This window comes from Clinocottus analis, unplaced genomic scaffold, assembly GCF_023055335.1.
Source record: "Clinocottus analis isolate CAN_PGR_092001 unplaced genomic scaffold, fCliAna1.0.p SCAF_8, whole genome shotgun sequence".
Classification (NCBI taxonomy): domain Eukaryota; kingdom Metazoa; phylum Chordata; class Actinopteri; order Perciformes; family Cottidae; genus Clinocottus; species Clinocottus analis.
The window spans coordinates 10,952,300-10,978,954 of NW_027176240.1; the positions used below are offsets into that span (position 1 = coordinate 10,952,300).

Genomic DNA, 26,655 nt, shown 5'->3' on the forward strand with positions numbered 1-26,655 from the left:
CGGATTTAACCCCGCTGCACGTCTCCGTTCAACTCTGCTCCGATCAGCTCGCTCTCACAACAATCTGACTTCTACGGGTTTTTTTTATATCAACTTCCTCGCCACATCCGCATAAAGTATGAGGGGAGGCCGGGAGTAAAGCCAGAAAAGCCAAAAGTAGAGACATTTAAAACATTATGTAATCTGCTGTTCCTCTACGACGAGACATCTGTCAAACTAAATATATCTTTATTCTGCTACAACGACTAACTCAGGACTGACAGCACTAACTTCCACATCTCTTACAATCAGCCGGGCAGTTGTTCAACTAATTGGATTGCTGACACCGACATCCTGAAGCTTTAACTTTAGGCACAAAGTGAAAGACACTTTTATCAGTTCTCCATCTATCTGCCCTTGGAGGAACACGGGTGTTAACACAGATGTCTCACCCTCTTGCAGCTGTCTATATCCAGAAACACAGGTAGGAAGGTGAATGAGGGTGAAATTGCCGAGGGGCCAAACGCAGCACAACAACACTCTGCCAATACAGTCTCCATAGAAACTATTGAAAAAGAAAAAGACGAAAGGAGTGGAACGACACACCTTCCCAAATAATTGGCTCCCTCTGTAATGATTTCATTGATTTATTTATCACATATCCATCTTTGATCCGATCTATACCAGTGTCTTATGCCAAAGTGTCTAGCAGTAAAAGCAACTCCTGTTAGAGGTCTCTTCGAGCAGCACACTCTGTGAACCACAATCAAAGATGTTTTAACAATTAACTCATGAGAAAGAGTTGAGCAGGGGGAGGGGAGCAAAGAGAGAGGAAATAAAATGGGTAAAACGAGTGTTGAGGAAGTGTGGAGGGCTGTCCAGCGCCAGTCTGTTAGCTTGTTCATGTGAAAACTCTTTGTTAGCCATGAATGGCCGCCTCTCTTTTACAAGAGCTTTATGAAGTGGAACCTGGGCATATCCCCTTTGCTCACTCTCTCTCTCTCACACACACACACACACACACACACACACACACACACACACACACACACACACACACACACTGTATTTTGTTTCTTTTGCACAAACACACATGAACACAGAGAAATAATTGGATGTTTTCCTCTGTTTTATACAATTGCAATTGAATATATTTGGTTGTAGAATATTAACTTTGGCTTTGTGAAATTGTAACAGGGCATTTCTCGCTGTTTGTTACAGACTAAAAGCTAAATCGATCAATAATGATCATTAGTTGCAACCTTGGCATACATGAACATAGTAACCATAAAGTGGCCTAATCTACAAGTCAGAACTAATCCCTTTCTGTGGGCCTAATGAAGGTGTCAGGGGGAGGGAGAAATAATGGTGTGTGGCTATGCGTTACGGATTAATGAACACGCAGACACACACACACACACACACACACACACACACACACACACACACACACACACACACACACACACACACACACAGATTGGTTTTGGAGGATTTAACCTGGGTAGACAAAGAGGATTTAAGGAGTGGCGATGCTCCGTTACGCAAAGTCAAATCAAAGAGTATCAGACTTTGTACAAATATCCCTCCGTTGCTCTTTCTTTGTCCCTGGACTTATGCAGATGGCAATTTTATAAAGTGTTGACACACTCAAAGAGCAAGCAGAGAGGAGTAATAGAAATATAGGATGTGTGTCTGCCATCAATTTCTGGCCTATGTCGTTGTCCCGCCTAAAGCATCTGACCTTCTGTGGCCTGTAAATATCAGGAAAGGTCTCTGGGATAATGTATTGCACAGAGGAATGCTATAACTTTCACAGACTATAATGATTTGCCCCGTTCTTTGACAGTATTGTGTGTCTCTGTGTCTGGCTGGGGCAGTCTTGACTGCATGGGAACTGTCTGCATCTCCAGGTCTGGTCTGGGCTAGGGTTGACCTATTACTTGTCTATTCTACAAGCCACAATCCATTGCTGGTAATATCCACTCCACTAACACCAGCACCAACAACACCCCCTCCAGCCATCGACTTGATCTCCACATGAAAGGGCCCGCAAGCTCATTACCACAGCCTGGGGCTCACCAAGGCCTCCAGTCCCCCGGCCCTTTATAAGCCAGAGAGGATGGAGAAATTCAGTCAGGAGGTATGAGGAATAGAGAAAGAGAGCTCATATAGGGCTTGCCATCCAGGCAGCCAGGTGTTAAAGATACAGATAAGACGCAGGGAGGAAGTAAAAAGGAAAGGGAAGCGATAAGAGAGGTATAGGACAACGTAGATGACAGAGAGGAAGTGAGGTACAGTAAAAAGGGCAGGGGGGATGATAGAAGGGAAATTGGGAAAGCCAAAAGAGGGAGGAGGCTTTCTCCTCCTATCTCTGAGCCGTGTTTCATCATCCATAGGGCCCCGGTGTCACATTTAGGCCTCCTCCAGCAGAGTCCAGCTTTGAAGTGATAATGGAGCTTTTGGCTAATGCTCCACTGCAGGTGCCCCTGGCTCTCTCGCTCCCTCTCTGTATCCCAGCACAGCCACATAGATGAGAGGAGATGAGAATCCTTTCAAAGTCTACAGATGAGGCCAATCTTTCTTCTCCCTGCCTCTTTTTCTTTCTCTCGCTTTATCTGCCAACCCCACTTACTCTATCCCCACACTATTTATTGCTTCCCAGGCACCGACTGTCACTTTCAGGTCCTTCTATTGCCCTCTAACTCATTTTTACCCGCTTTCCACTCCTCTCATTCTCGGTCTATTTACTTGATTGAATTGCAGTGCTACACTGGATTTGGGTGAAAGGGATTTCCAACTACCCTGAAAAAACAATTTAAAGTTTACAAGGGAACTTTCCGAGCTGCATAAAAAAATTAATCAAATGTGAAATAGGATATCCATGGCATGAAATTATTACAAAAGATGCTTTATATTCCCTTCGTGCCAAACAATTTCTCTTTCACTGCTCTTCTCTCTTTCTTCCTTTGTGCTTCCCAACTGTACCCCCTATCTGTGACTCCCTCCTTCTCAATCAATAATGCCTCGCTCCTCATTGCTCCCTCTGAGGTGTCAGATTGGTGTGATTGCAGGCTCTGCTACAGTTACAATGCACAACAGGTAAACACACACACACACACACACACACACACACACACACACACACACACACACACACACACACACACAGATCTGGCTGCTTCTCAAATGTAACACTCATTTCTTTTTACTGGGTGGGGTAGGTGTGTGCATAGTTGAAACAGCAGGGTAGGGGAATCGATTGCATCCCCCTGTGATTTCCTGTTCTACTGTACAAAGCTTAGAACGAAAGACACCCCCTGCACAGAGAAGCAACTGTTTCTCACCAAAACATATCGCCACAGTTGGCACACACATACGCTCTGGGCTAATGAGATCACCGCTTCATGCTGTGATGCCAGCAGGAAAGTATTGTGAGAAGGAGCAAATATTGGAAACAGATAGGCATTTGTACTGGAATTCACTTTTTCCTCTTTGCTGTGCTCACCGGCGCTGCAAAGCTCAAAACGTATTTTTACTGGAATGTGGGCAGCCCACTTACTTAAGCAGACAAGTGTCTTTTGTTTACTGAAAAAGTTGGATGCCTGAGGAAAAAGTGCAGAGAAGAGGCACAGGATAGACTGTCCTGGTTGGACTCAACATTTTAAACCGTTGACGGCATATATATAATCTTTATTTTCCAGGTGCTGCGCCCGTTTGTCTTTTTCCACATACTGAGTATGTTTATATGCACACAAAACTAATTACTGTGAAGAATCAAATATTAGTAAACAGGTTGATTTAAATGTTTGTATGACTCAGAAAAACAGCTGTTTGTTTGAAAGAAGTATACAGTCTAATAGGGTGTCTGGTGTTCAACAAAAAGGGTTTAAGGGGATTGTGTTGGTGTTTTTTTACACCATTTTTTACACCATATATATATATATATATATATATATATATATATATATATATATATATATATATATATATATATATATATATGAATTATAAATTACAAAAACTATGAACATCTTGACACATTTTATGGCTAGGCTATTCGGGCTTGCTAATATAAGTGATCAGAAATTGCTTTTGTAGCACTAGAAATAATAACACATAGATGATGGTATGCACATCTAAAAGTACTATTATGGGATATTAAAGTAGTATTTTTTTCTCAAATGTACTTTAGACAGAAGTTGGAGTTTTAATCACGATACTTAAATATAAAAATATAAAACCAGTATGCTGATGCGTTAGAGTTAGGTAGCCATAGATATGTTTTACAGCTCTATGGCTGTAAAACATATCTATATGTACATATATGTAACATGTCTAGTCAAATACAGTTATGTTTTTAATCCTATCTTTAATATCAAAATGATTACCTGGTTACCTGATGTGTATACACATGATTTTTCATCAAAACTGCAATGCATCACACTATCTCTCTTTCTCTCTCTCTTTCTGCAACACCAGTTGCAGAAAGAAAAGATTCCTCTGAGATTCAAATCCTGCAAACCTGTTGTCACAAGCTTGTGTCTTTCACCATCAGCCTGCAACATCTTCACCTCAATAACCTCGAGGCGCACAAGGCGTCGTCTTTAAATAGTGAAACGCTCAGACACAAAGTTTTCAAATTTAGCTGATATGTGCAGCCTGCAGAGTCTCATAGCCAAAAGGCCTGGAGGTGTGCTAAGTATAAAGCCCTAAGAATGGACCTGCTCACCACAGACAGAGAGGAGACAGAGCCCACAGTTCACACACACTTATACAAACACATAGAAATGCAGCCACGGGGAAGAGGCAGGAGTTCAACCTAAGTCTCTCCTTCCAGAGGATAAAGGGATGCGTTTCAAGCCTATAATTACATATGCACACACACACAACTAACAATCCCAAAATCTCTTTCCATCCGATGCACTACACTTTTCCCAAGCAATTGGATCAGTTCTTGCTTTGGTTGGTACAGTAGCAGATCAGCAGGAAGTGGGCAAAGAATGTGTGCAACGGCATTTGTGCGATCGCACGTGTGTGTGTGTGTGTGTGTGTGTGTATGTATAGGCATAATTTGCCCTGCAGTTTGTTTGTTTGTTCTTCTTAAATGTCAGAGACAGAGCCCGAGGCCGCAGGATAGGGCTGCAACCATTTGCAGTACGTGTGTGGGTTTGCCGGGCACGTGTGATCGGCAACACATACTCATTTGTGGGTAGATTGATTCTTCCTACTTTGGAGTGGAGAGGATTCGATCCCCCTCCCCCTTCCCGCTCAAGGGTGGAGTGTTTGGGTCTGCTTGGGTCACTTCCAACGCTGACATCCAGAGTCTCAAGTCAAGACCCTAACAGCTCATAACAAGAGATTTTACACAGACACCAAAGTCTTCCTGCTAAGCTCCTCACACACGACACTTGCACCTGATGATCCAGAACAGATATTGTTGATCGAAGCCCCAGATCTTGAACAGAACCGTAACGAGATGGACAGATGCCCTGAGTGAGGGAAACACCTATAGCGGGGAGATTGCACTCTATTACGCCTGTGATGAATGAGCTGGATTTTTTATTCTGATGGCTGCAGTCATATGCCATGCTGCTTAGGTGTACAGAGCCATTATGCACACACATGTTCACTGAGCATGTGTTCACACACACACACACACACACACACATACACACACACATAATCTGGACAACCCAGCGAGCACTATATGTGTTGTTATTCCTGGCTGGAATTGCAGCATTCCACAAGCCCTTGCTTGGGGATTCCAAGGAGTGTGTGTGTGTGTGTGTGTGTGTGTGTGTGTGTGTGTGTGTGTGTGTGTGAGGACATGAGGGCAGCCTTTTCCTCCCGTGTGTCAGTTCCAATCTGTACCGGGCAAAGCCAGCTGTCACAGAGGCAAAGTGTCGGCAGCAGCACAGAGAGGAAGAGTAGGAAGAGGAGGAGGAGGAAGAAGAGGAGGAGGAGGAAGAAGAGGAGGAGGAGGAGGAGGCGTCTTTCGAAGTGAAATCCCTGTGTGTGTATACTCATGACGGATCTAGACCACACTGTGATGTCTTATTCATGCCGTATCAATTCATAATGACCAGACCAGTCCCCAATGTTAAGACGTAAGCACACACACGCACACACACACACACACACACACACACACACACACACACACACACACACACACACACACACACACACACACACACGCACACACACACACGTGTGTATGATTGTGGACGGTCATCGCAGAAGAACTTGTGTGTGTGCATACATTTTGGCTTGTACAAATATTTAGAGCACAAGGGGTTGTATGGGTGACTATGTAGAGCAGTGTGTACCAGACGCTGGACAGACACACGCACACACACACACACACACACACACACACACACACACACACACACACACACACACACACACACACACACACACACACACAACAGCACTGATGTCCCAGCGCTTTTGTGTGAATATTTAACAAGCTTCAATCCATCTGTTCAATTATTCATGAGGAAGGACACAGAATCGTTAGTAAATATAAACACCGCTGTTTCTCTCCTGCTTTCATCGTAACTTTGCTCCTGTCTTTTGCACTTCTGGCCATCTCGCTCTCTCATCTTTGACTTTCTTCTTCTTCTGTCTCTTTTTTTGTGCCTTCTCTCCCATTCCCTTTGTGCTGTGGTTGTGAATATTTTAGATGGCGAAGTGGTTTTTAAATTACCCCCTTTTGGCTTCCGCTCTTCTCACATGGTTTGGTCTGCATTTCTCTCTCACACACGGTCCGACTCGTAAAGAAAACAGCGACAAGCCATAAAAGCCACTTTTACCAGCTGACAAGGACACGGCCAGGAAGAGGGACAGGAGTTAAGGCCTGGCTGGTATTTTTTGGTTGTCCGATAGGTCAGATATTTCAGACCCATTAATAACAACCTCTAGCCTTGCATTTAGAAAGTTAGGAGTTAAATAGTCCAAATAAGGAAGAGCTTTTATGCTAAATTTCCTTTTTATTTATTTATCCATTTATTTATCCAGGTTTTGAAAATCTGCTTCTGCATTCTACCCCAGGACGAAAGTGGATTTTAATTGGCGGTTCTCAAAGCATTGCAAACACACCTCTTTTTTTTAATTCAGCTTCCACAGACATCAATGTGAAACATTTTGAGTTCTGCCAAAGAAAAAACATTTTAATTTTGGGTGATCCAACCCTTTAAGTTGTCAGTTTCTCTGATGCATGCTGGTATTTTGCTAAAGTCAACTTTACTCGGGAAAGTCAGTGTTAACTTAGTGTCAGACAACCACAGTCAAGAAATCAGGATGTCGGCCATCGCTGGCACAGAAACCTACTGATGAAGACAGGTTGCTATGGGGACTGCTGCCAAGTGGGGGCCCAAGCGGTCCTCTGAGGGAGAGAGAGAGACCGAGCACGTCGAAGGAGGTCATTCATAAGCAGAGACAAAGAGAAGGAAACGACAAGACCAGCTTGGGCCATTAACTGCCTGCCAAACAGACATGCATGCACACACGCACATGCATGCACATGCACACACACACACACACACACACACACACACACACACACACTGCACAGTATTATACAAACACCTAAAAGAAGTCACAAAGAGGAAAAAAAACATTTGTGTCAAGTTGTTTAGCCAATCATACACAAAAAGTCAAAAGTTGAAAGAGTTAATTTGCTGGCTTGGTGGCACAAAAAGTTTTGGAACACCAGAGCGAGTTTACAAGTCTATCAATGTGCAGCAACGGGGAAAATATAAGGTATTGGATGGTAACAAAGTCAAAACAAGTAGGAATACTAAAACAGAGCGATGATTTATAGATTTAATGATAGTGCACATTATTTATTCTAGACCTCCTTCCCACAAACACTTCTTTCTTCTCAGCCTGAGCTACCGTTCCCTAAGCATCAAGCAATCAACAAACAGAAAACACAGCATCCCTCCAACACAAACACAGAACAGGCAGTTCCGCATCAACACATTGAAGCTGCTCTTTTATCTACAGTCAAAGCCATATAAAGAACGTAATCCCTCGTGTGTGCCTGCCATCCACACATTAGCACACAGAGATGTAATTATAGTGTTATTCTTTGTGTGTTTGTGCCTAATTGGTGTTATTTACATTTTCCCTTTTTTCTCTCTCTCTCGTGTGATTGTGCATATGCATGTGTGTCAGCCAGTCAGTGTTTCAGCGTGTTTGTTTGGGGTTTGTGTGTATCAGCATGCCAGTAGTCAAGCATTAACTCAAAAATTAAAGATCTTAAAGAAGAGCGAGAGATCCCCTTTCCAATCCTTTGCTGGGGTTTCCTCGGTTCCCCTGTAGTGCAGGCCTCCACCCCCCCTCCCACCCCCCTCTTCCCCACCCCCCCACCCCGCTCTATACCTCCCCGGGAGATACACAGTAGAGAACCTCTCTTAATCGTCCCCTCACCCGACCACGTGGATCCTGCACGTTAGCCATTAATGAAAGCAACACCGTTTTAGCAATCCTGTGTTGTTGCCAGCATTTGTTTGTGGCGGCAACAAGCAACACGGCAATCAAAAAAAAACGCAAATACCCCTTCTCCTCCACCTTCCTCAACCCCCCGTCCTGAGCACAAACCAGATGCTATTCCCCGGGGCCAGCGATCAGGCTAACTGCTCTGCACTCCTCCAACTGCGCTCACCTAGCCCTCTGTTTTTCCTCCATCCCGCGGTCCTTCCTTCCTCCCGCTCTCCCACTGCGAAAAGACACTAATTACAGACATGGGCGAGTAGATTACAGATCTGAAGTGCGGTGGAAGTGGGATGAGGAGAAGTCAGAGGTGGTGGGCTGGGGGCAACAGGTCGTTAACAGTGATGAATGCAACTCTATTTTCACTGTTATTGTTCACCGATGTTCTACGGAGCACCTCTCACCTCTGCGCTGCCGTTCCCATGCCTACTCGTTGATGCCATCCATCACAGGCAGCTTTAACTAACTCTAACTATCTCTAATCAATTCCAATTATCTCTTCTTTGCCCCTCATGCATCATTGTGACTGGTATCTCTCCGGTCTGGGAAAAGACAGAGGAGCGAGGGTGTAGATAAAAAAAAAAGTAGACTCTCAGATAGGAAAGCACAACACATAACTCTGTAAAATATGTGTACATTATTTTTATTATCTGTTTTGTATATGAAACAAGACATAGAATTATTGCAAAGGTTAAAATTTAAAACACACATTTTCTCTATTAGTAAATGTTATTAGCCATTTTTAAATAAATGTTATTACAAGAACCCTTGAATTAATTATCTATCATCCCCTTGTACTGGAAACTAATTACCCTGTTAGTGTAATGACTGCATGGGAGTAAATGAAAACTCCCAAATCAACAGTCCTCTGCTCATTTAACCAACAGCCTTTTATCAAGCCAGCTAGCTTTTCCTCAAAAGTTTAATGAGAGTAACAATCTCATCTGTTTTCCCTCCCACCTCTATCCCCTACGTCCTTCTTTATGTTTGTCCTCTCTGCGGGATGTCTATGACAAAAAGCTACTTTGTTATACAAAGCCTTTTCTCACACCCTCACTCCAGCATGGGCAAAAAGAGAGAAAAAGAGTCAAAGAGAAGCAAAGTAAGAGTGTAAAAAGTCTAGAAAAAGGGAAGCGGGGCAATTAATCCTGCGTCTAAGAGAAGAGAAACCATCTGGGTTAGCGCTCCACCTGAGGGCAGCGGGCTTTCACGTTAACCTCTCTTGTTAGGATCATAAAGGCAGACTCTAACAAGCCCTGGTGAGCACTTTGTGCAAGTGCAAAGACACACACACACACACACACACACACACACACACACACACACACACACACACACGCAAACACGCACGCCACACACGCAACCATAAACTCTCTTTCTCTTTGGCTCTCTCTCTGTCATCCTCAAGCACGAATGCGCACACAAACACACACACACACACACACACACACACAATACGCAAATGAAATAGCGCGCAATTCTTCCAGTGGGAGCTGAGAACCTTTTAAGTCCATTAAAAGCTGCAGGCGGGAGCGAGACAAGGCTGTAACCTAACCGCATCAGACTGGAACCAGAACCTACGGTGTGGCCCAGACACACCACTCCGGAGTTAAGAAACACATTAGGAAAAACCGTTGTCTTGATCCCACGCTACTAGACCTAATTTTTTATCAAGGACTCGAAATCTTCCAAAAAGTAGCAACTGTCATTTAAACACAGGAACCAGAAAGATTGCGTTATTTTAAGTTCCCTGGCTCTGGAGTGTGCGTTTTCTTGAACTGCTAAAGAATGTATGGCATTTCACTATTTCATCCAGCCAAGGATAAAGTACAAATGAGTGTATACACAGACACATAGCGAATCAATTAAGAGTCAACAAAGTCTCATTCCCCAGAACGTGGCAGAAAAGCCGGCGCTGGGTTTAGAATAATGAGCGTAAAGTTAGATTTGATGAAACAGGGGAGCTGTGTGAGCACAATCCTCTGGCTGTTGGCAGAGCCCATTGCTCCAGATGGACTAATCACGTTTGTTCAAGGCCTTCCGCTGGTCTGGACGGCCTCGGTCTGCTCTTTGTCTGCTCCAGCTAGACAACCGTGTGCTGCTCAGTGCAAGTGAGCCACAAGCAGGATAGCTTTGCCCCCAAAGGCTGATGCTTTGCCCTCAAGGTTGCTTTTGGCCATAATGATAGGTGACGTGAGGATACAGTTGTGAGGAAGTGACAGATAGATTCAAGATGGGGTTGAAAATCCAACTCAAGATAAACAGATGAAGGGCTGAGGCCAGGATCATAGGTTGGTAGTACCACTTTGTGGATTGAAGGGAGGGAAATGATTTTTCCACGTCTCACTGTTTCATTGTTCCCAGATGCTCCAGGTAATCTGAACTGGAATAATGGGAGCTGGAATGATCAGCTAGCAACAAGGACACTGATTATCCCCAAAGAAATAAGGGGGAAAAAAGCCTTGTTGCAGATGGGGATATGAATGTAGTATTACTGTGGAATTTTCTCACTGCATGGGGCACATGGGTGTAGGGATGTGTGGGTGTGTGCGACAGTACTGGATTGGCCTTAACAAGTGGAGATGATGACACATCTCATTCCGATGATGGAGGTATACGAGTGCACTGGCAGAGTGAGCTTTGGGGACTTCTCCGGTGACATAAAACAACCTAATTAGGTAACACAGACATCCTTTAACCTTGAACATAGTTCAAAGGCTAATGTGTCCCTCTGTTCTTGTCCCAATGTCACACCAACTCTCTGTGGTGGAAAGTGGATTCTCTCACAGACAGAGCACAGAGAACTTGGCACGAAGGCCCAACGATGTGCAAACAACTCAGATTTCCACTCACACAGTTCATTTTGTGTTACAGACAGCAAGGACAGTGGAAATTTCAGCGTACGCCTCGCACACTTCACCTAATAAGTCTGAATGCTAATGAGACCTAATGGCATTCCAGCAAAGTGCAATTGAAGCATAACTGTTCTTTAATTGTGTTTAAACTAAACTGAAGCCAACATTCGTCAGACTTGTTGAGATCATGCTGTGCAGTATATTGTTTTAGCACGATCTCTGAGCAACGTTGGTGGCTTGCATAATAAAAAAAAAAGACAAAGAGAGGCGGCTTGTGCGCTCACAAGAAAAGAAAAGGCTGTGTGCTCTGTTGAAATAAAAAAGTTAATGTACTTACAGTCGAGATAGGGCAGGGTTCTTCTGAAACAGCAACTCAGGAAGCTGCTGCAGTTGATTACGGTTCAGCCGCCTGCGGCAGGGAAAACATATGATCAACCAGTGAGTTTGTGTATGTGTGTCTATGCATGCGTGCCCTTGTGTAGGCTGTGAATAATTTCTGCTAGCTGCCATAGAATCGGCTTAGCCACAGGCTATTGTGTTTCAGTGCGCTATTAATGTCACATAAATATCCAACTGAAAGTTCAGGGGAATTAAACTTCTAGTCAGAGACAGCGCCGTAAATTATCTCTGCGCAGTTAAATTACGACGCTGCGCCTAGTCGAATTCTGTGCTCTGCTGACTTTCCCAGAGTAACAGAATAGCAACATTCCCATTCAGACAAGTGAATTACATCCACCAGTTATATGAGCATGAAGAGATTGTATCTGGGGTGAACTATCAAAACAAGATGTTTCCAAATAAAATTAAGAGAAATGGATAAGCCTATTCAAGCCCAAGGAAGCACTGACAGGAATGGTGGTTGGCAACAAACTCCATGTCAAACAACTAAGGTCCAAGACTGGCAGGCTTTATGCAAATACAACAATTAAGTCAATGAGGAACAGACTGTTGCTAATCTGTTGGAAACCACAACTCTCTTCTTCCTGAATGGCCCATTGGAGGCACATGGGCGTGAATGGAGCGGCTGTGGCACGGAGAGGATGCAAATCTAAAAGGCAGGCAGCTGCCATTCCTTCGGACACATTCAGACAGATGTTAGAACCTGAGCCACTCACTGTATACACTGAGAAGAGTGCTTGGCCAGCTGAGGTGGAGATTTAGTGTGTAATGGGCATAAATGGTCTGCTGCCACTCCGTTCAAATTGAACTGTACCTGCTTAGTGCTTTTAAACATTAGAGAAACGAGCCGCCTAATATCCACATTGGTCTGGCACACGGATATGTCTACCAAGTGTTCAGGATCAGCTGAATATGGAGGAGAAGAGGAGGGGAGCTGTGCACAGCCTGCAGTTTGGTAATGTAAATTGGTAATGTGGGTTTCAGATTGGGGGAAAGTCTTTTATAAAAGAACCACAATGTGTGCATGACGGCATGTGTCCATAAAGTCATCTGCTGTGCAGGTTTCCATGTGGGTAGCACTATTGATTTGCTAATGAGCTGGTTGAGGTGTGGTCGACTGTGTTTGTCTGTGTTTTCCCAGCCAGTTTACAAGCTGTCGAGGAGTCCCGGTGCTGTCCAGATGAGCCAGGGTCTGCGGTGGGGGAGGTCTCCCAAGCCCACATATCCCACTGAGGGCATTCCTGTCAGGCAAAGCTAATAAAAAAAATACTCCCAGCCTACGCTGTACCCTCACAGCACCATCCAACCACAATGAAATGACAGGGAGGAGCATCACACTTGATATACCAGTCACGGCCCGTCCCTCCTGTTAGTCTCATTACACTGATACAAAATATTGAATACAGATCAGTAATGGCATTTTTATTTGAAGTTAAAAAAAAAAGGAATAAGATCGTGTTATTTCTGGTCAGGCCATCTACTGACAACCCTGGGTGGTACTCACAGTCTCTCAAGCTCCTTCATGTCGTCAAAAGCCCCACGCTCGATCACAGTAATCTGATTCTCCATCAGCTGCCTGCAGAGAGAGGACAGAAAGAGAGTCTCAGAAACGATGTGATACAGTGTGGCTTTGACTTTTTTATGAGTCTGGAAAAGGTCACTCAGGCTTTAACAAAGTAAAGGAGGCTTTGGGTAGTGGGCCTTCTTGCACTATGTATATTCAAGCTGGGTGCAGTATATCACACACGCACGCGCACGCACGCACGCATGCACACACATACACACACACACACACACACACACACACACACACACACACACACACACACACACACACACACACACCGGTGGTGTGGACTGAGGGCACAGTGTGTTATCTTGGCAAAATTAGCAGGAATAGCAGCCAGGAAAGTGTCTAAGGTGGCTCAGAGAGTGTGGGTCCAGGCTCTGGTGTGGTCCACTGGGTGTAGTAACTGGATGGAGATGAGACGAAAGGTAGGCAAGGGGTCAGAAAGTGTGAAAGGGGAAACTGAGGTGGTCTCCAAGGTTTTTACTATTGGCACAAGCAAGGGAAAGTAGGCTGTGTGACTATGTGTACCTGTTGGATAGCATAGTTGGAGAGTATCAATGTTGCAGGCAGGAGATCAAGGCTGTTAATCACACAAACATGGATGCACACAAACATAAGCAGGAACACATCCTTTCCTCACCTACATTGCCAAAGCTAATGCACGAAAAAAAGGTTTGGATGGTTTTGGAAGTGTTACAATAACACAAGGCCAGGAAGAAGAGAAAAATGTCCAGCAGCTTTAGATGCAACAAGAGCTTTCCTTCATTACGTATACAACTGTTCTGTGTTGAAGGCAAACCTCTCATGTCTCCTGTGAGGCCACGGCGCACTGCAACTCAGCAGTCTGGGCTTCCTCCCCATCGAATATAAATGCTAATCACTGCTCACACTCCATAAACATAGAGACAAAAGTGCAATTCACCTCTGATTTCTTTCTCATGAATTTAGATAGAAGTGAATAAAATTGTGATGAATATTTTTGAATTGGGAAAACTTTGTCAGTCTGAAGTCATGAAGCCTCCGGCTTTCTCTATGTCTGTCTTTATACTTTGTGATTGTTCCTCTGTTGTATTGCTTTTCATTTATTTCTCTCTCTCTCTCTCACACACACACACACACACACACACACACACACACACACACACACACACACACGCACACACATACACACGCACGCATGCACAGACACACACAGACACACACAGACACACACAGACACACACACACACACACACACACACACACACACACACACACACACACACACACACTGATGTAGCCAAGTACCCAGAGCCAGACAACTGGTGGTAAATCAGCTGTGTTGATTTTAGACTGACAGGATAGATGGCAGCTGACTGTAAAGACAAACTTCTGTTCCTGTTTGGCTCCATCTGAGGGTTGCCCTGGGGTCATAGGTCAACCACTGTTTGTCTCACAGAAGTTGCCCCCCAGTACACAGAGACAGACTTCACCCAGACATGCCATGCACCTACAACATGTTAATCGTGTATATAGTTAGCTGTTATTTAGAGGCTTTAAAGCAAGGGAGGTCCACCAGCGCTGTCTTCAATACCCCAGCAAGCATCCCCTCCGGCAGTGTCTGTAACACCTATAGCCCTATGTGTGTGTTCACATGCACACATAAAGACACTTTTACAACTGCTTTAATACCTGTGCTGTGTAAAGTGCAGTTTAATTTCAACACAGAGGGAGTCAATGACTTCCCCTGAATGTGTAAAATGTGTTGAAAACCCAAGGGCAGGGGAGTGTGTGTGTGTGTGTGTGTGTGTGCGTGCGTGTGTGCGTGTGTCTGAGGGACAATAAGTGCACAACTACAACGTACAGAATACGATGAGAGAGAAGTTCATTACTCTGTGAGTCACTCAGTAGCTTAATGTACTCTGAAGTAGGACTCTTGAAAGAAGCATCTCCACTTCACTGGGTTTATGCTAATTTGAGCAGCAAGGCTGTACAACTTGTGTGATCCAGTGTTGGATACAGCTCAGGTATGCATGAATAGATCAACTGAGAGACGGGCATGCACCACAGATACAAATACAAACATATCATTATTACACATGAAGTACTTACAAAACTCGGATGTACTTGAGTCCAGCGAAGTCACTCTTGGTGATGCGTGTGAGGTTATTCCCATTCAGCTCCCTGCAAAGACAGACACGCAAAGATATATGAATAATTAATCTGTATTCTCCCTTTGAACCTCAATCTGATGGTTAAAGTTATGGTGGCACAAATATTTTTCTACTGATGCCAATGAGTGAAAATCTTATATGGAGCTTTGGATCACACACAAACAAACCCTTCAGGACCACACACACACACACACACACACACACACACACACACAAAGGGCCCCACACTCTCATGGTACTGGTGTAACGATGTCTTTAATTACTGCTGTTTTATGAAATGCTAATTTCTGTAGATGTTAGATGTAACATATATTGAAGGGTGGAATCAGAAAGGTTGTGTTCGAGGGAAGTTCACGCTCAGTTCTTATTCCACTGGGAGATATCAGGTCCTATTAAAATGGAAGACACATTTGAGCTGCCTGTTTGTCTTTCTATTCCAGCCCTCTCCCACCAACACCCACAACCCCCCTCTCTTTCTCTGTCTGCCCTGTCCTACTATTGGTGAGGATTAGTAGCAGAAGCCAGCGGAGGGGATTTGGGTAGGGCCACAAGGCCAGAAAGCTAAGTGCTGTTGATATAATGGAAGCAGGACTCCCTGCAGAGAGCTGGCCATTACTGCAAAAGAAGAGACTAAATACTTGAAAAGAGTGGGGTTTAAAATGTACTGCTGGGTCCTTACAAGTTACCCATCCTCTAATGGCTGGTAATAATTATTCTTTAAGTGTCATGTCTTTGATAATTCTAAATGTAACATGGCAACCTCAGTTACCTCTGCTGACATAAGACAGGTGTGTACTGTCCTTTATTGCTGCAAAAAACTTATAATAGAAGATTTATATTTAACCTTAGCAGATTTTATTCTCTTGACAGAGGGGGGAAAAAGTAGTCAGAGCATGCAAGTGTTTCTCTGTGCTACTGCACGTTCTAAGCATTATGAGTCCACCCTACCCTGACTCCCCCCAGCCCCCAACCCTCAAGCACAACCAAAAAAACTGGTTCCAAATCTACGCTGAAAGCACTAGTCTCTCTCGCTCAGTCACTCTCTCCTTCTCTAGTCTAATGACCACTCCAGGGACTGTAGTGCTATGCAGTACGAATGAGAACGGTCATTATAGACAGATGGTGAGAGTGTGTGTGTGTGCGTGCGTGTACACAGGTGCATCGACAGGCCAAGCGACAGGGCCACGGGAAATAAATAATGGACTGGGCTTCATTAGCCTGGGCTCCGCTATACACATGTGGTGCTCATTACAGGTGCTTACGCAAATAGGCACGAACACATACACCCACTCACACAATTCTGGATTCCCAATGTCTTATCTTCAGGGTGGTCATTGCGGATGACACACGGAGGACATTAAAAAAGAGAAAGATAGAAGAGGAAAAAAAGGAGAAAGATGGTTAAAGTGAAGGCCAGCAGGGGGAATATGTGGGAAAACAACTAAGACGTAAAAAAAAAAAAAAAAAAAGTGAAACCACACTTTTCTCCTCCAAGAATGAGGTCTTGCTTCATTCTGTAATAAAAGACATAGTTTCTGCATGTTCTCTGGAGTTGACTATTTTGTTAGCTGAGATCTGGTGAACCAAATTGGCCATGCACCTGTTCAGCAATGTCGTAACATTTAGGCAACGCTCAAATGCCACCAGCAACCTATGATGTTTGAGCGAGTCAGAATCCACACTGTTAATGACATATTCTGACCTTTTTTATTGACATTTTGCAACTGAAATCATGCAATGTTTTCAAGTACTTGAAATTGCTCAGGTGATAATCAGGTCCTTGAAAATTGCCACGATAATAACGTTCCCACTGTGACTCATTTGCGAAGGATTGATTACTTATGCATGTTAACATGACCTTTTGTATTTAACTGTTATATCAACTGTAAAGAGATTAAGCATGCATTTAGAATAAACAAAGGAAAAGTTCCTCATAACGTGGACGCTGGGCTTTATTGCCCATATATAGTGGGAAAGCTCCTGTTGTTTGACCCATCTGATGATGTCTGTTGACCCATAGGAGTATTCTGTCTCTGGGGAAACTTGCCAACTTACTCCCCTGTCTGTACGGATGCTCTGTTCATCTGGCTGATGGAAAGAAGCTGGGATTCACATCAGTTTTGACCAGGAAGTAATTTTTGCACACACAGAGTGGTCAAGTATACATTGTCTGTGAACTTTGATGCTCAGTTCTGCATGGATGAACAAACCTAGGTGAGCCCACAACTAAAATAAAAGTTAAAGATTATGGAGTCTAGACATGCATGAAGTCAGGAGTGTGGAGTCAGCGGTACTTGTCTCGGTGCTGATTCCATTTCTAAATAAGGGCACCGTATGCTAAAGTAATATGTGGTGTTGAAGTCTCAAAGAAAAATCTGCTGTTTGTTAGCTACAATATCAGACACCGCTATGTTTTACAATCAAAGGAGTCCAAGCAATGGCTTTTGGCACAGCAGCAAAGGCACGTCACTCCTTTCATAGACAGATGTTTTGTAGTACTGACTTTGGGTGGGCAGTACTGCACTATTACTTTAGAGGTAGAACATTATTAGGTGTCATTCCCAGTTCCACAGCGAATGATTTCCACCTCCAAAATCTCCAGTCAAACCCATCCCATCCTCTGGAACCTCTGCAAGGATTCCCAGTGTTGACACACTTCCTGGAGAGCAGTGGATTTATGACATCACTATCTAATCCCTTTTCATCTTCCATTTCAAGCTGATTGATGCATGAGAGTACTTCCTGGTGCACCTTCCCTCGGGTGGACACGCGGAAGCTATGCTCCACCGTTACACATCTCTATAATTCAAAAAGAGCTCAGAGCGCCGCTTAATTCTGAAAAACTCATTATGTTTATTTCTGCCAGCTGCTCGGGTCCCTCGGCTGAGGGGGACCTGGTTCGAATTGAGCAACATTACATGAAATGAAACCTCGAGACAAAAGGAAGGATAAGCAAACAGACGGCTAACCAGGCCTGCGTACAGACACACTCATACAGTATCCACATGTGCTCTGTTTCTTACACATATACGCAAAGAGTGTTTACATATACTGTCTCAAGGAACAGAGACAAGCACACCTACTGTCACGAACACAAACAGTGCCCGTGGGAGCGGCAATTGTGTTTTGTTGGGAGCTAGACAGAGCAAAAGAAAAGAATGATCACAAGAGAAACTACTGTTGGCTGTCTAGCTTTTTCCAAAACCAATCTTCAGTTTAATAGTCCTATGCTTGCAGCCACAAAGCAATTGGGAATTTAAAACATACTCATAGGTTGTGGAAATGAGTAGGCAAGACAATGCACTCAGGGTTACAATCATGGATGAAAATAGTGCATTACTAGTGCAATGTACTGCATTAACACTCACTTATATTCAAGAAAAGGTCTTGAAAGTTATTCAAGAAAGGACAAACTAAAACAGCAACATAATAAGCCTTCGTCTGGAGGACAAACTGTAACCTATCTATCCCCCCATCCTTTCGGAATTTACACTTATCAGGGTGCTAGTTTTTTTGTGTGCAATGCAGTCATTCTGTATTGCTGTCGTAAGAACCACATGGCCATTTGTCCTGAGCAGCTTTAGCCTGGCAGGGAAGACAGACGCCAGCTGATTTAGGAACGGTGGCACAGTGCTGTCCAAACTCCTCGCTGTGGGAACAATGGGATGATCAGAAGCCTGAGGTCCTGTACAGACCGAGCGTGGATGCTCATTAACCACAATCACAGACTGATAATGTTATTTGATCACACCAGTAAGCCCTCTCCCTAATAAATGAACTGAACAGGTTGAGAAGTTGCGGAAGAGTGAAGCACTCCTCCTCCTCCAGACCCTACGGCATATGGACGTGACAGCCGTGAAACACGCAGGAGGAAAGAAGGAGGGGGGAGGAGGGGGAGACAGTCACTGAAAGAAGACAGTGTTGTTAGCTGACTGAGAGCGATGGTGTGGAGCAGTTTGGTGGAGTGTTGCGAGTATAGCTGCAAAGCTGTGAGGAGCTGATGGGCTGGCTGGCAAACGTCAGCGCAGAAACGAGGCCTGGTAGACTGTGAGGAGAAAGTGACCTATAGTTGGTCAAACAGGCTATAGAACCAGGCAGTACCTGGGCTCACAACAACCTCCTGAACAAAGATAGAGAGACTGCAGAAGTGAAAGAGAGAGAGAGAAAGCAGACCACCATGACCAAAATAACACACTCTTATACGCAACTGGAACACTTCTGTCCACACTAAGAGGTCAGATTTCTGCTCAGCTTGAACAAAACGTTCCCTCTCCATTGAAATGTGGCTTTCAGACGAGCAGTTAAGGTCCTTCACTGCACTTTTGTGTGTGTGTGTGTGTGTGTGTGCGCTCAAAGACGTCTGAGAGTGTTTTACCGGCTCTTGGGCTCCTGAAGGGCTATTTACAGGTTTCATTCTGCTCAGTCAGGCCTCAGGAGCAAGATTACTGATAGAAAGGTAAACATCAAGCAGATCCGACACATGCATTGCACACGCATACACACACACACACACACACACACACACACGCGACCGCTTCTCGGAGCCTTGACCTGCGCAGGATCTCCTGCATCTTGCAGAGCTACCTAATGTATAAACAGGTAGAGGTCAAGGACCAAAACTCAAGCATGTGTCTCTTTCTGTTTCTGCCAGGCCTTCGCACATCAACTACAATCTTGAAAAGAAACTCCAGAGTGTTTTTTCTTTCTTTATGTGGCAGATGCTGCTGTAAGCAAAAACTAAACACATGGCGAGAGAGACTGTGAGATGTGAAAAAAGGAGTCACGCAAAAGACTATGAGGACAGTAGCATACAGCCACTTTCTGATCAGACACAGATAACTTATAACACTCTCTCAGGCCAAACAAATCAATAAAACATCTGTTCCAATGTGTGTTACTGCCACAGGCCGGAAACACACACACACACACACACACACACACACACACACACACGGCTGTAGTAGGATCAGAGACTGAAGGGTCTTTCATGGTTTGCACTGTATCTGTAGTTTGTTCAGTGACAGACGCTGAGGTTCTGTTGTGGCTTTGAGTCCCGCTTGAAGGTATTTCGGCTGTCTGAATGTGTACTTTGACTGTAAAGTGGGTCATATGGACAGAACATCTGTTCTGCCACATCTATTATGTTTCAGTTATTCCACACAGAAGACTGAGAAGACGTTTGCCTGGCAGATGTGCGCTGACGACTGGCAACTTGATGGATGTTGCATGTGTGCTCGAAACTGTCTGTTGATCCCTGAGAATAAAGAGTTGTTTTGTGTACTGAGTGCACTGATGTCTACATTCCTCCAACTCTTTACAAAGATTTGCTCATCAAGCAAATAACCCCACTGCAAAAGCCAGAATGAAAAGTCAACTAAGTGACAACTAAGTCACATTTTGAAGAAAAAATGTAAAACATGCACTCGTATCAGCTGCTAAAATGTGAGAATGTCCTGTTTGAATAGTTGATGGATTCTCTCGGTAATTTTGACTGACGGTCGGACAAAGCAAGACATTTGAAGTAAAGATGGAACTTATTCAGTCCTGTTGTCGCTAGCTGTGCTTTGGACCAATTCTATACCTGTGTTAAGTTAACAAGTCCTATCCTAGTAGATCATTTTTAAAGTATATAAACAAATGTAAAAATGTAGATAGATCAACCCATTTTGATCAAAACCTGATCCAGAGATTTGAGTCAGTATGGAGCCTTATCAGAACATAATTGGAAGTTTAACCGATGAATCTATTTTTTTACATCAGTACATCAAGACACTCCAACTTGCAGTGAACAAAGCACTGATAAGACAAATGTGCAGACTGATGCAAATCTGAAGCAGCTCTTGAATCTGGCTTCCTGCCCATAATTTACTCTCAAAACTGAATCACATCAAAAGCATCTAGTGTGAAATGTGGATTATGAAGGCATATCTACAATGCCAAGAGAGCGTTCACTGATGTGCACGTGCACACATACACACACACACACACACATACACTTCACTCTTCATTGCCAGCTTCTTACTGGCTAGCCAGGAGGGTTGAAAGGAAAGATGGACTTTTGAGAGATGAAAGGTGATCTAGGTGGATTCTCCTAATTCGATTTTCACGGTCTGCTGAGATACAGACACTTTTAGATAGGCGTGCAAGGCAATCACGCATGTACACTCACATTATTCACATGCTCACACACTTCATATATAAGCATATTAGACACGCACAAGGTGAAAAAAAATATAGGGAAAAAAATAAGTTGTTGGAAGGCATTCTTTGGCACAGACACATCTCATTGATGGGGTCATTTCTTAGCTCTCATGAGTGCAATCACACTTCCATTAAGTAGCTGCGCTTCAGGAGAGCAGGCCGGTGGGTGTTGGGTTAGTTTAGACACTCGGCAGCTGTCGTCACTCTGCACCGACAAGCAGCACTCTTATGATACATGGATGTAAAAATTAAAAGGAGACAAAACGCTTCGATCAATTGAACAATAAAAACAAGATGAACTACTTTGGCCCACAGTACACAATATTGCTACTACTTTGTGTGACAGAGGATTCACAAGACAGTTCACAAAATACTCAGTAGACAGCTACAGTGAAGGCGTCCACCTCAGAACAAGAGAAAAGACCACAGCTGTGGAGTGCAGGCAGTAAATTGAATGACCTCGTCCCCGGCCTGTAATTTCTCAATCCTAACACTGAGCAGAAACATTCTCTGAATGATCTTCATTCCAGGCATTATCACTCCTCACGGGGTTAGGTGCTATGAGGATGGATATATTAGACTGTAAAAAAGGACCTGCATGATATTCGGTCTGCCTCAGGGCTAGACTTATTTTTCCTTAAACAAAAACATAATCTGCTTTATTCATTCATTGGCGTTGTGGTTGAGTTACATGTATTCACTCCTCTGTGCAGGAGTCCCTTCATTACCACCTCAGTTGCGCCAGCCTCGTCTTTAAGGATCTTCTCATCCTCTCTCGACCCCAACGTCTCCACTCCTCACTGCACTTCGTTGTCTTTTCTCCATCTCACTCTTTCCACTTTGGTCACAAAGCCAGAGTTAGCAGGTAGTGGGCAGGCTGTGTTCGGTCTTGTCAGGGCAAATTATGAATCAGGTGGCCGGTGAGCTGTCAGTTTTACCAGCTATGGCGGTGCCAGAAACACCACAGGCATTCCCTGGCACATGCTCACACACTCTCCACCTCCAACCCCCCCAAATACATAAACATGGTTATCGAAGCAAGGGAGCCCATCTTCCTCAACTACCACCGAACCTCATGTGTTTTCATCTTACATTACTTATTCACTGCACGCATGCACACATACGGAGGCACATGCTCAAGTTTATGAACAAACACAAGTGAACCTCGGATTTATAAAGGCGCACAGAAACAAATGACACAAACACACACACATATGGTGTGCAGCCTCCTCCTCCCTATTCTGGAGGATCTCCAACGTGCCCCCAAATCTCAGTAAAAGGTATGTTCTCGCGCAGAATATCATTCCACTGGCTTTTTGCAATTAACAGATGAGACATAGACTTATCTAAACAGCAGGCCTGCAAGGATAAAGCAGGGAGAGAAAAAAGACTGCACATTAGTTCAATACCTGTCCATCTGAAAGCTTGACTAAGAATCTTTACCGTGTGTGAAATCACTTTTAATTTTATCTCAGTATAGCCTGATATCAATGTGTTATCACGATGAGTAGTTTTTTCACAGCAGATGAATAAAGACAGGGAAGAATAGGGACAAGGAAGAAGAGAGACAAGGAAAGAGACTGAAAGCAAGGATTGATGCAAAGAGGGAGCAGAGGGGGAGGGAGCGGCCGGTAGCCCAAACGGGGCCGGGTGTGATTTTAATACATAGAGCTCACAGACTCATTACAGGCTTCAGTCTGAGGAGCGCAGGGGTCAGACCTGATCCAAACCCACACTGACAAGTGCAAATGGGATTCTGCTGTCTGTCTCAACACCTTTTATACGCACACCCCGCCTCATAAACAAACACAACCACACACACACACACACACACACACACACACACACACACACACACACACACACACACACACACACACACACACACACTTACTTTCTACCAAAACCAACCCCCTCCTATTAAACACACACTCTACAACCTGTAAGTATCACTCTGTATACATTAGCGCAAACATACATATGCATTCACGCTGATACCCATAAACATACAGCAAAGCAGAAAGTGAAGTGCAACCCCTTCTCTTTTGTTAGGTCTCTCTAGTCGGCATCTACTTTCCTTACTAATGCCACGCCGCCTCCTTCCATTAAAAGTGAGGGAAGTACAATTTAAAATTTTAAATGTTTGTGATTTAAATGAATTCTGACAAAGAAAAAACTTGTTTCAACATTTTATCCTCGATGTGAAGTCCACCAACTTCTGGAACAATTTTACAAAAACTTGACCAACTCATTACTCATCTTTGACCCTGGTAGCGTTTTCACCATTTCTTTAACATGAACACATGTTTGCCAAATGCATACACATAAATCTAGCTGTGCACATGGGACCATAGTGTGAGGCAGGGTGGGCTGCTCTGACTTGTACAATCACCTTGATGAATCACCCATCACCCCATGTAGCAGGAGATGATAGTCTCTATTGTTAAGTAGTGACTCTCCATAGAGGCTGGCTTTCTTCTACATGACCTACACACACATCTAACACATGCACCCTCCTTCCCCCCCCCACCTCCTCCAGCCACACACACACACACACACACACACACACATGCCCCCAATAATTTACACATGACCTTTATACACATCACGTTTGAAATGCAGCATCCTGAGTGTGCTAGACCGGCTCAAAAACATCCAGAGATGTTACAACAAGAAAAATCCTCTGCTCTACATGACCTATGAATGCACGAACAACTTTATAACACAAAAATGCCCTTGTGTGGAGGGGCAGGTTATATTTCCTGTGTGTATGGCCAGTCATGTAAAAGGGAACCACAAAATTACCGTGTTTCCTCTCTGCTTCAACGTTGAACCAGCATGTGCACATAAGCAACCCAGAAACATGAAGACGCCAGCTAAAAAAAAAAGGTGTTCTTAGAAATTAAATATGAAAAGCATAAAATATGCAGCCAGCTCCCACTATGCCAACGCTGCCTCTGACACAAGCTTTCTCTCCACTGTTACCATCGCATGTTTTATTCAGGACTGATATTCTAAAAGCCGAAATAGAACAATCTATTTCCCCTTGCACTCCTCACTTCTGATTTACTGATGAATATTTCAAAGGAATGTGAGAAAAGACAGAAAAACTCCACTCTGCGAGCCGGCGTCCGCCTCACCTCTCCCTCCATCTCCCATCCTCTCTCCGTTTTACAAGACAGCTACGTGATCCTCGTGCAGGACTCACTTAAGTAGCAGATTTGCTTAATTTTCTACATGATTTAACAATTTGTTGAGTGAGTGGTCGGGGGCATGAGAAGGGGTGAGAGGGGAGTCTTTGTCCCATGAGTGGAGGAAAGTGAAAAGGGGGAAGAGGGGGAAGAGAGGGAGGGGAAGATAAAGAGAGGCACAGTGCTGCGTGGACAGGAAACATGTTCCCAAACATAACAGAATCTAAACTACCCACAGTACCAGTCCACTCTGTCTCACAATGATTTAAGATTTAAACTTTACTGAAAACTTTACTTTTTGATTTCAAAATATATGTCGCATTCAAAATTATACTTCATTCTTTTGCTTTCAGGATTTAAAAAGAAATATAAAATACATGCAGCATAAACAAGCAGGTAAGTAAATTATGGACACATGTGAAAGGCACACATCTGCTCCTTCTCTTTCTAGTCCCTCATGCCTATTTATACCTGACTGGAATGCCAGTGAGTGACTGACTGACTGACTGACACACACACGCAATCACACACACGCACACAATCACACCCACCCACAGTGTTACAGGCAGAGCTATTGTTCTCCTTCAGTCTAAGTCTAAGCAAAGTCATGTGCGCCATTACAATACAGAAAGGGGATAGAAGAAATACAGTGAATAAAAAAGACAGAGGGACACAGTCAGGGAGTTCTCTATCACACACACACACACACTCACACACACTCTTACACACACAGAGGAGTACAGATGGTACTCACAGTCTTTCAGTGTTGCGGGGGATATTCCTTGGCATGGTTTTGAGACCCAGTCCATGGCAGTCTACTGTGGTGCCGCTGCAGGTACACAGGGCTGGACAGGCGCTGGCATTGCCCATGAGCAGCGCAGAAAGCATCACCACCCACATCCAGAGTGGCTGCCCAGCCAGCCTGCCCATGCCTGCCCCAAAACAGCTCCCTCTGACAGGCATATTCACCGCTACTGCAGCCAGCTCTTCTTCAACAAAACCCTTACTTCTCTCTGTCTTCTCTGCAAAACAACAAAAGTCCTGCTACACCTCGCAAGTCCTCTAAAAATAAGTATGTATTTGTGGTGAATATAAATAGAAAACAAAACTGTAACAAATGCTATTATTTTTCTCTTAGCTGGGAAACAGAGCAAATCCTTTTTGTTCTTCTAGAGTTCTTTTGATGCAGGTATGATATCCACCACAGTTTGTTGATGTAAAAAAAAAAAAAGAAGCTGTTTTCTTTCTCTTATTTTCTCCTCGCAAACTCTTCTCCTCTCTTGTCTTTTTGGAGTTGCTGTGCTCTGGTCTGCACACGTCTGCGTCTCTGTCCTCCTCTCACTCAGTCCTGCTCTGCTCTGCTCGTCTGAGGAGAGAGGGAATAGGGAAAGAGCAGAAAGAGGAGAAAAAAAGCCAGTCTCTTTCTCTCTCTCTCTTTCTCTCTCTCTCTTACATACACACACACCAGTCATCCATCACAAGCATCTACAAATAGCAGAGCCCCCCGACTCCACCCCTACACCCCCCTCTCCTCCTATACCCCCACCCCCAGAACCCTGCCTGAACTCACTCTCATTCTCGAGATCCCTCTTTCATTCCCTTGATTCTAGTCACAATACAAATCTAGCCCAAGTATCTTTCTTTATCGGTTTTCTTTTTCCACTCACTCCACTCATTTTCTTTCAGGTTTGCCTCCAGGCAAACCCCTAGAGAGAGACCTAACCTGCATGACACTGCATAACCCTTGCCCGAAGGGAGAGGCTGTGGGGAGACTGAGCTGTATGCGTGCGTGTGTGCGTGCG

The 26,655-nt window shown here is 44.1% G+C and overlaps 1 protein-coding gene across 4 annotated transcripts in view; it reads right to left on the reverse strand.

Moving 5' to 3' along the window:
• Window positions 1–26,294, reverse strand: part of slit1a (slit homolog 1a (Drosophila)) — an 84,940-nt gene extending 58,646 nt beyond the window's left edge. For all 4 annotated transcript variants that reach the window (XM_068567189.1, XM_068567187.1, XM_068567188.1 and 1 more), the window contains exons 1-4: window positions 25,608–26,294; window positions 15,400–15,471; window positions 13,243–13,314; window positions 11,677–11,748 (exon numbers count right to left, since the gene is read on the reverse strand). In XM_068567189.1, coding sequence (XP_068423290.1) covers window positions 11,677–11,748; window positions 13,243–13,314; window positions 15,400–15,471; window positions 25,608–25,816 — 425 coding nt within the window. In that variant the 5' untranslated portion in view covers window positions 25,817–26,294. The remainder of the gene's footprint in view (window positions 1–11,676; window positions 11,749–13,242; window positions 13,315–15,399; window positions 15,472–25,607) is intronic.
• Between the last annotated feature and the right edge of the window lie 361 nt (window positions 26,295–26,655).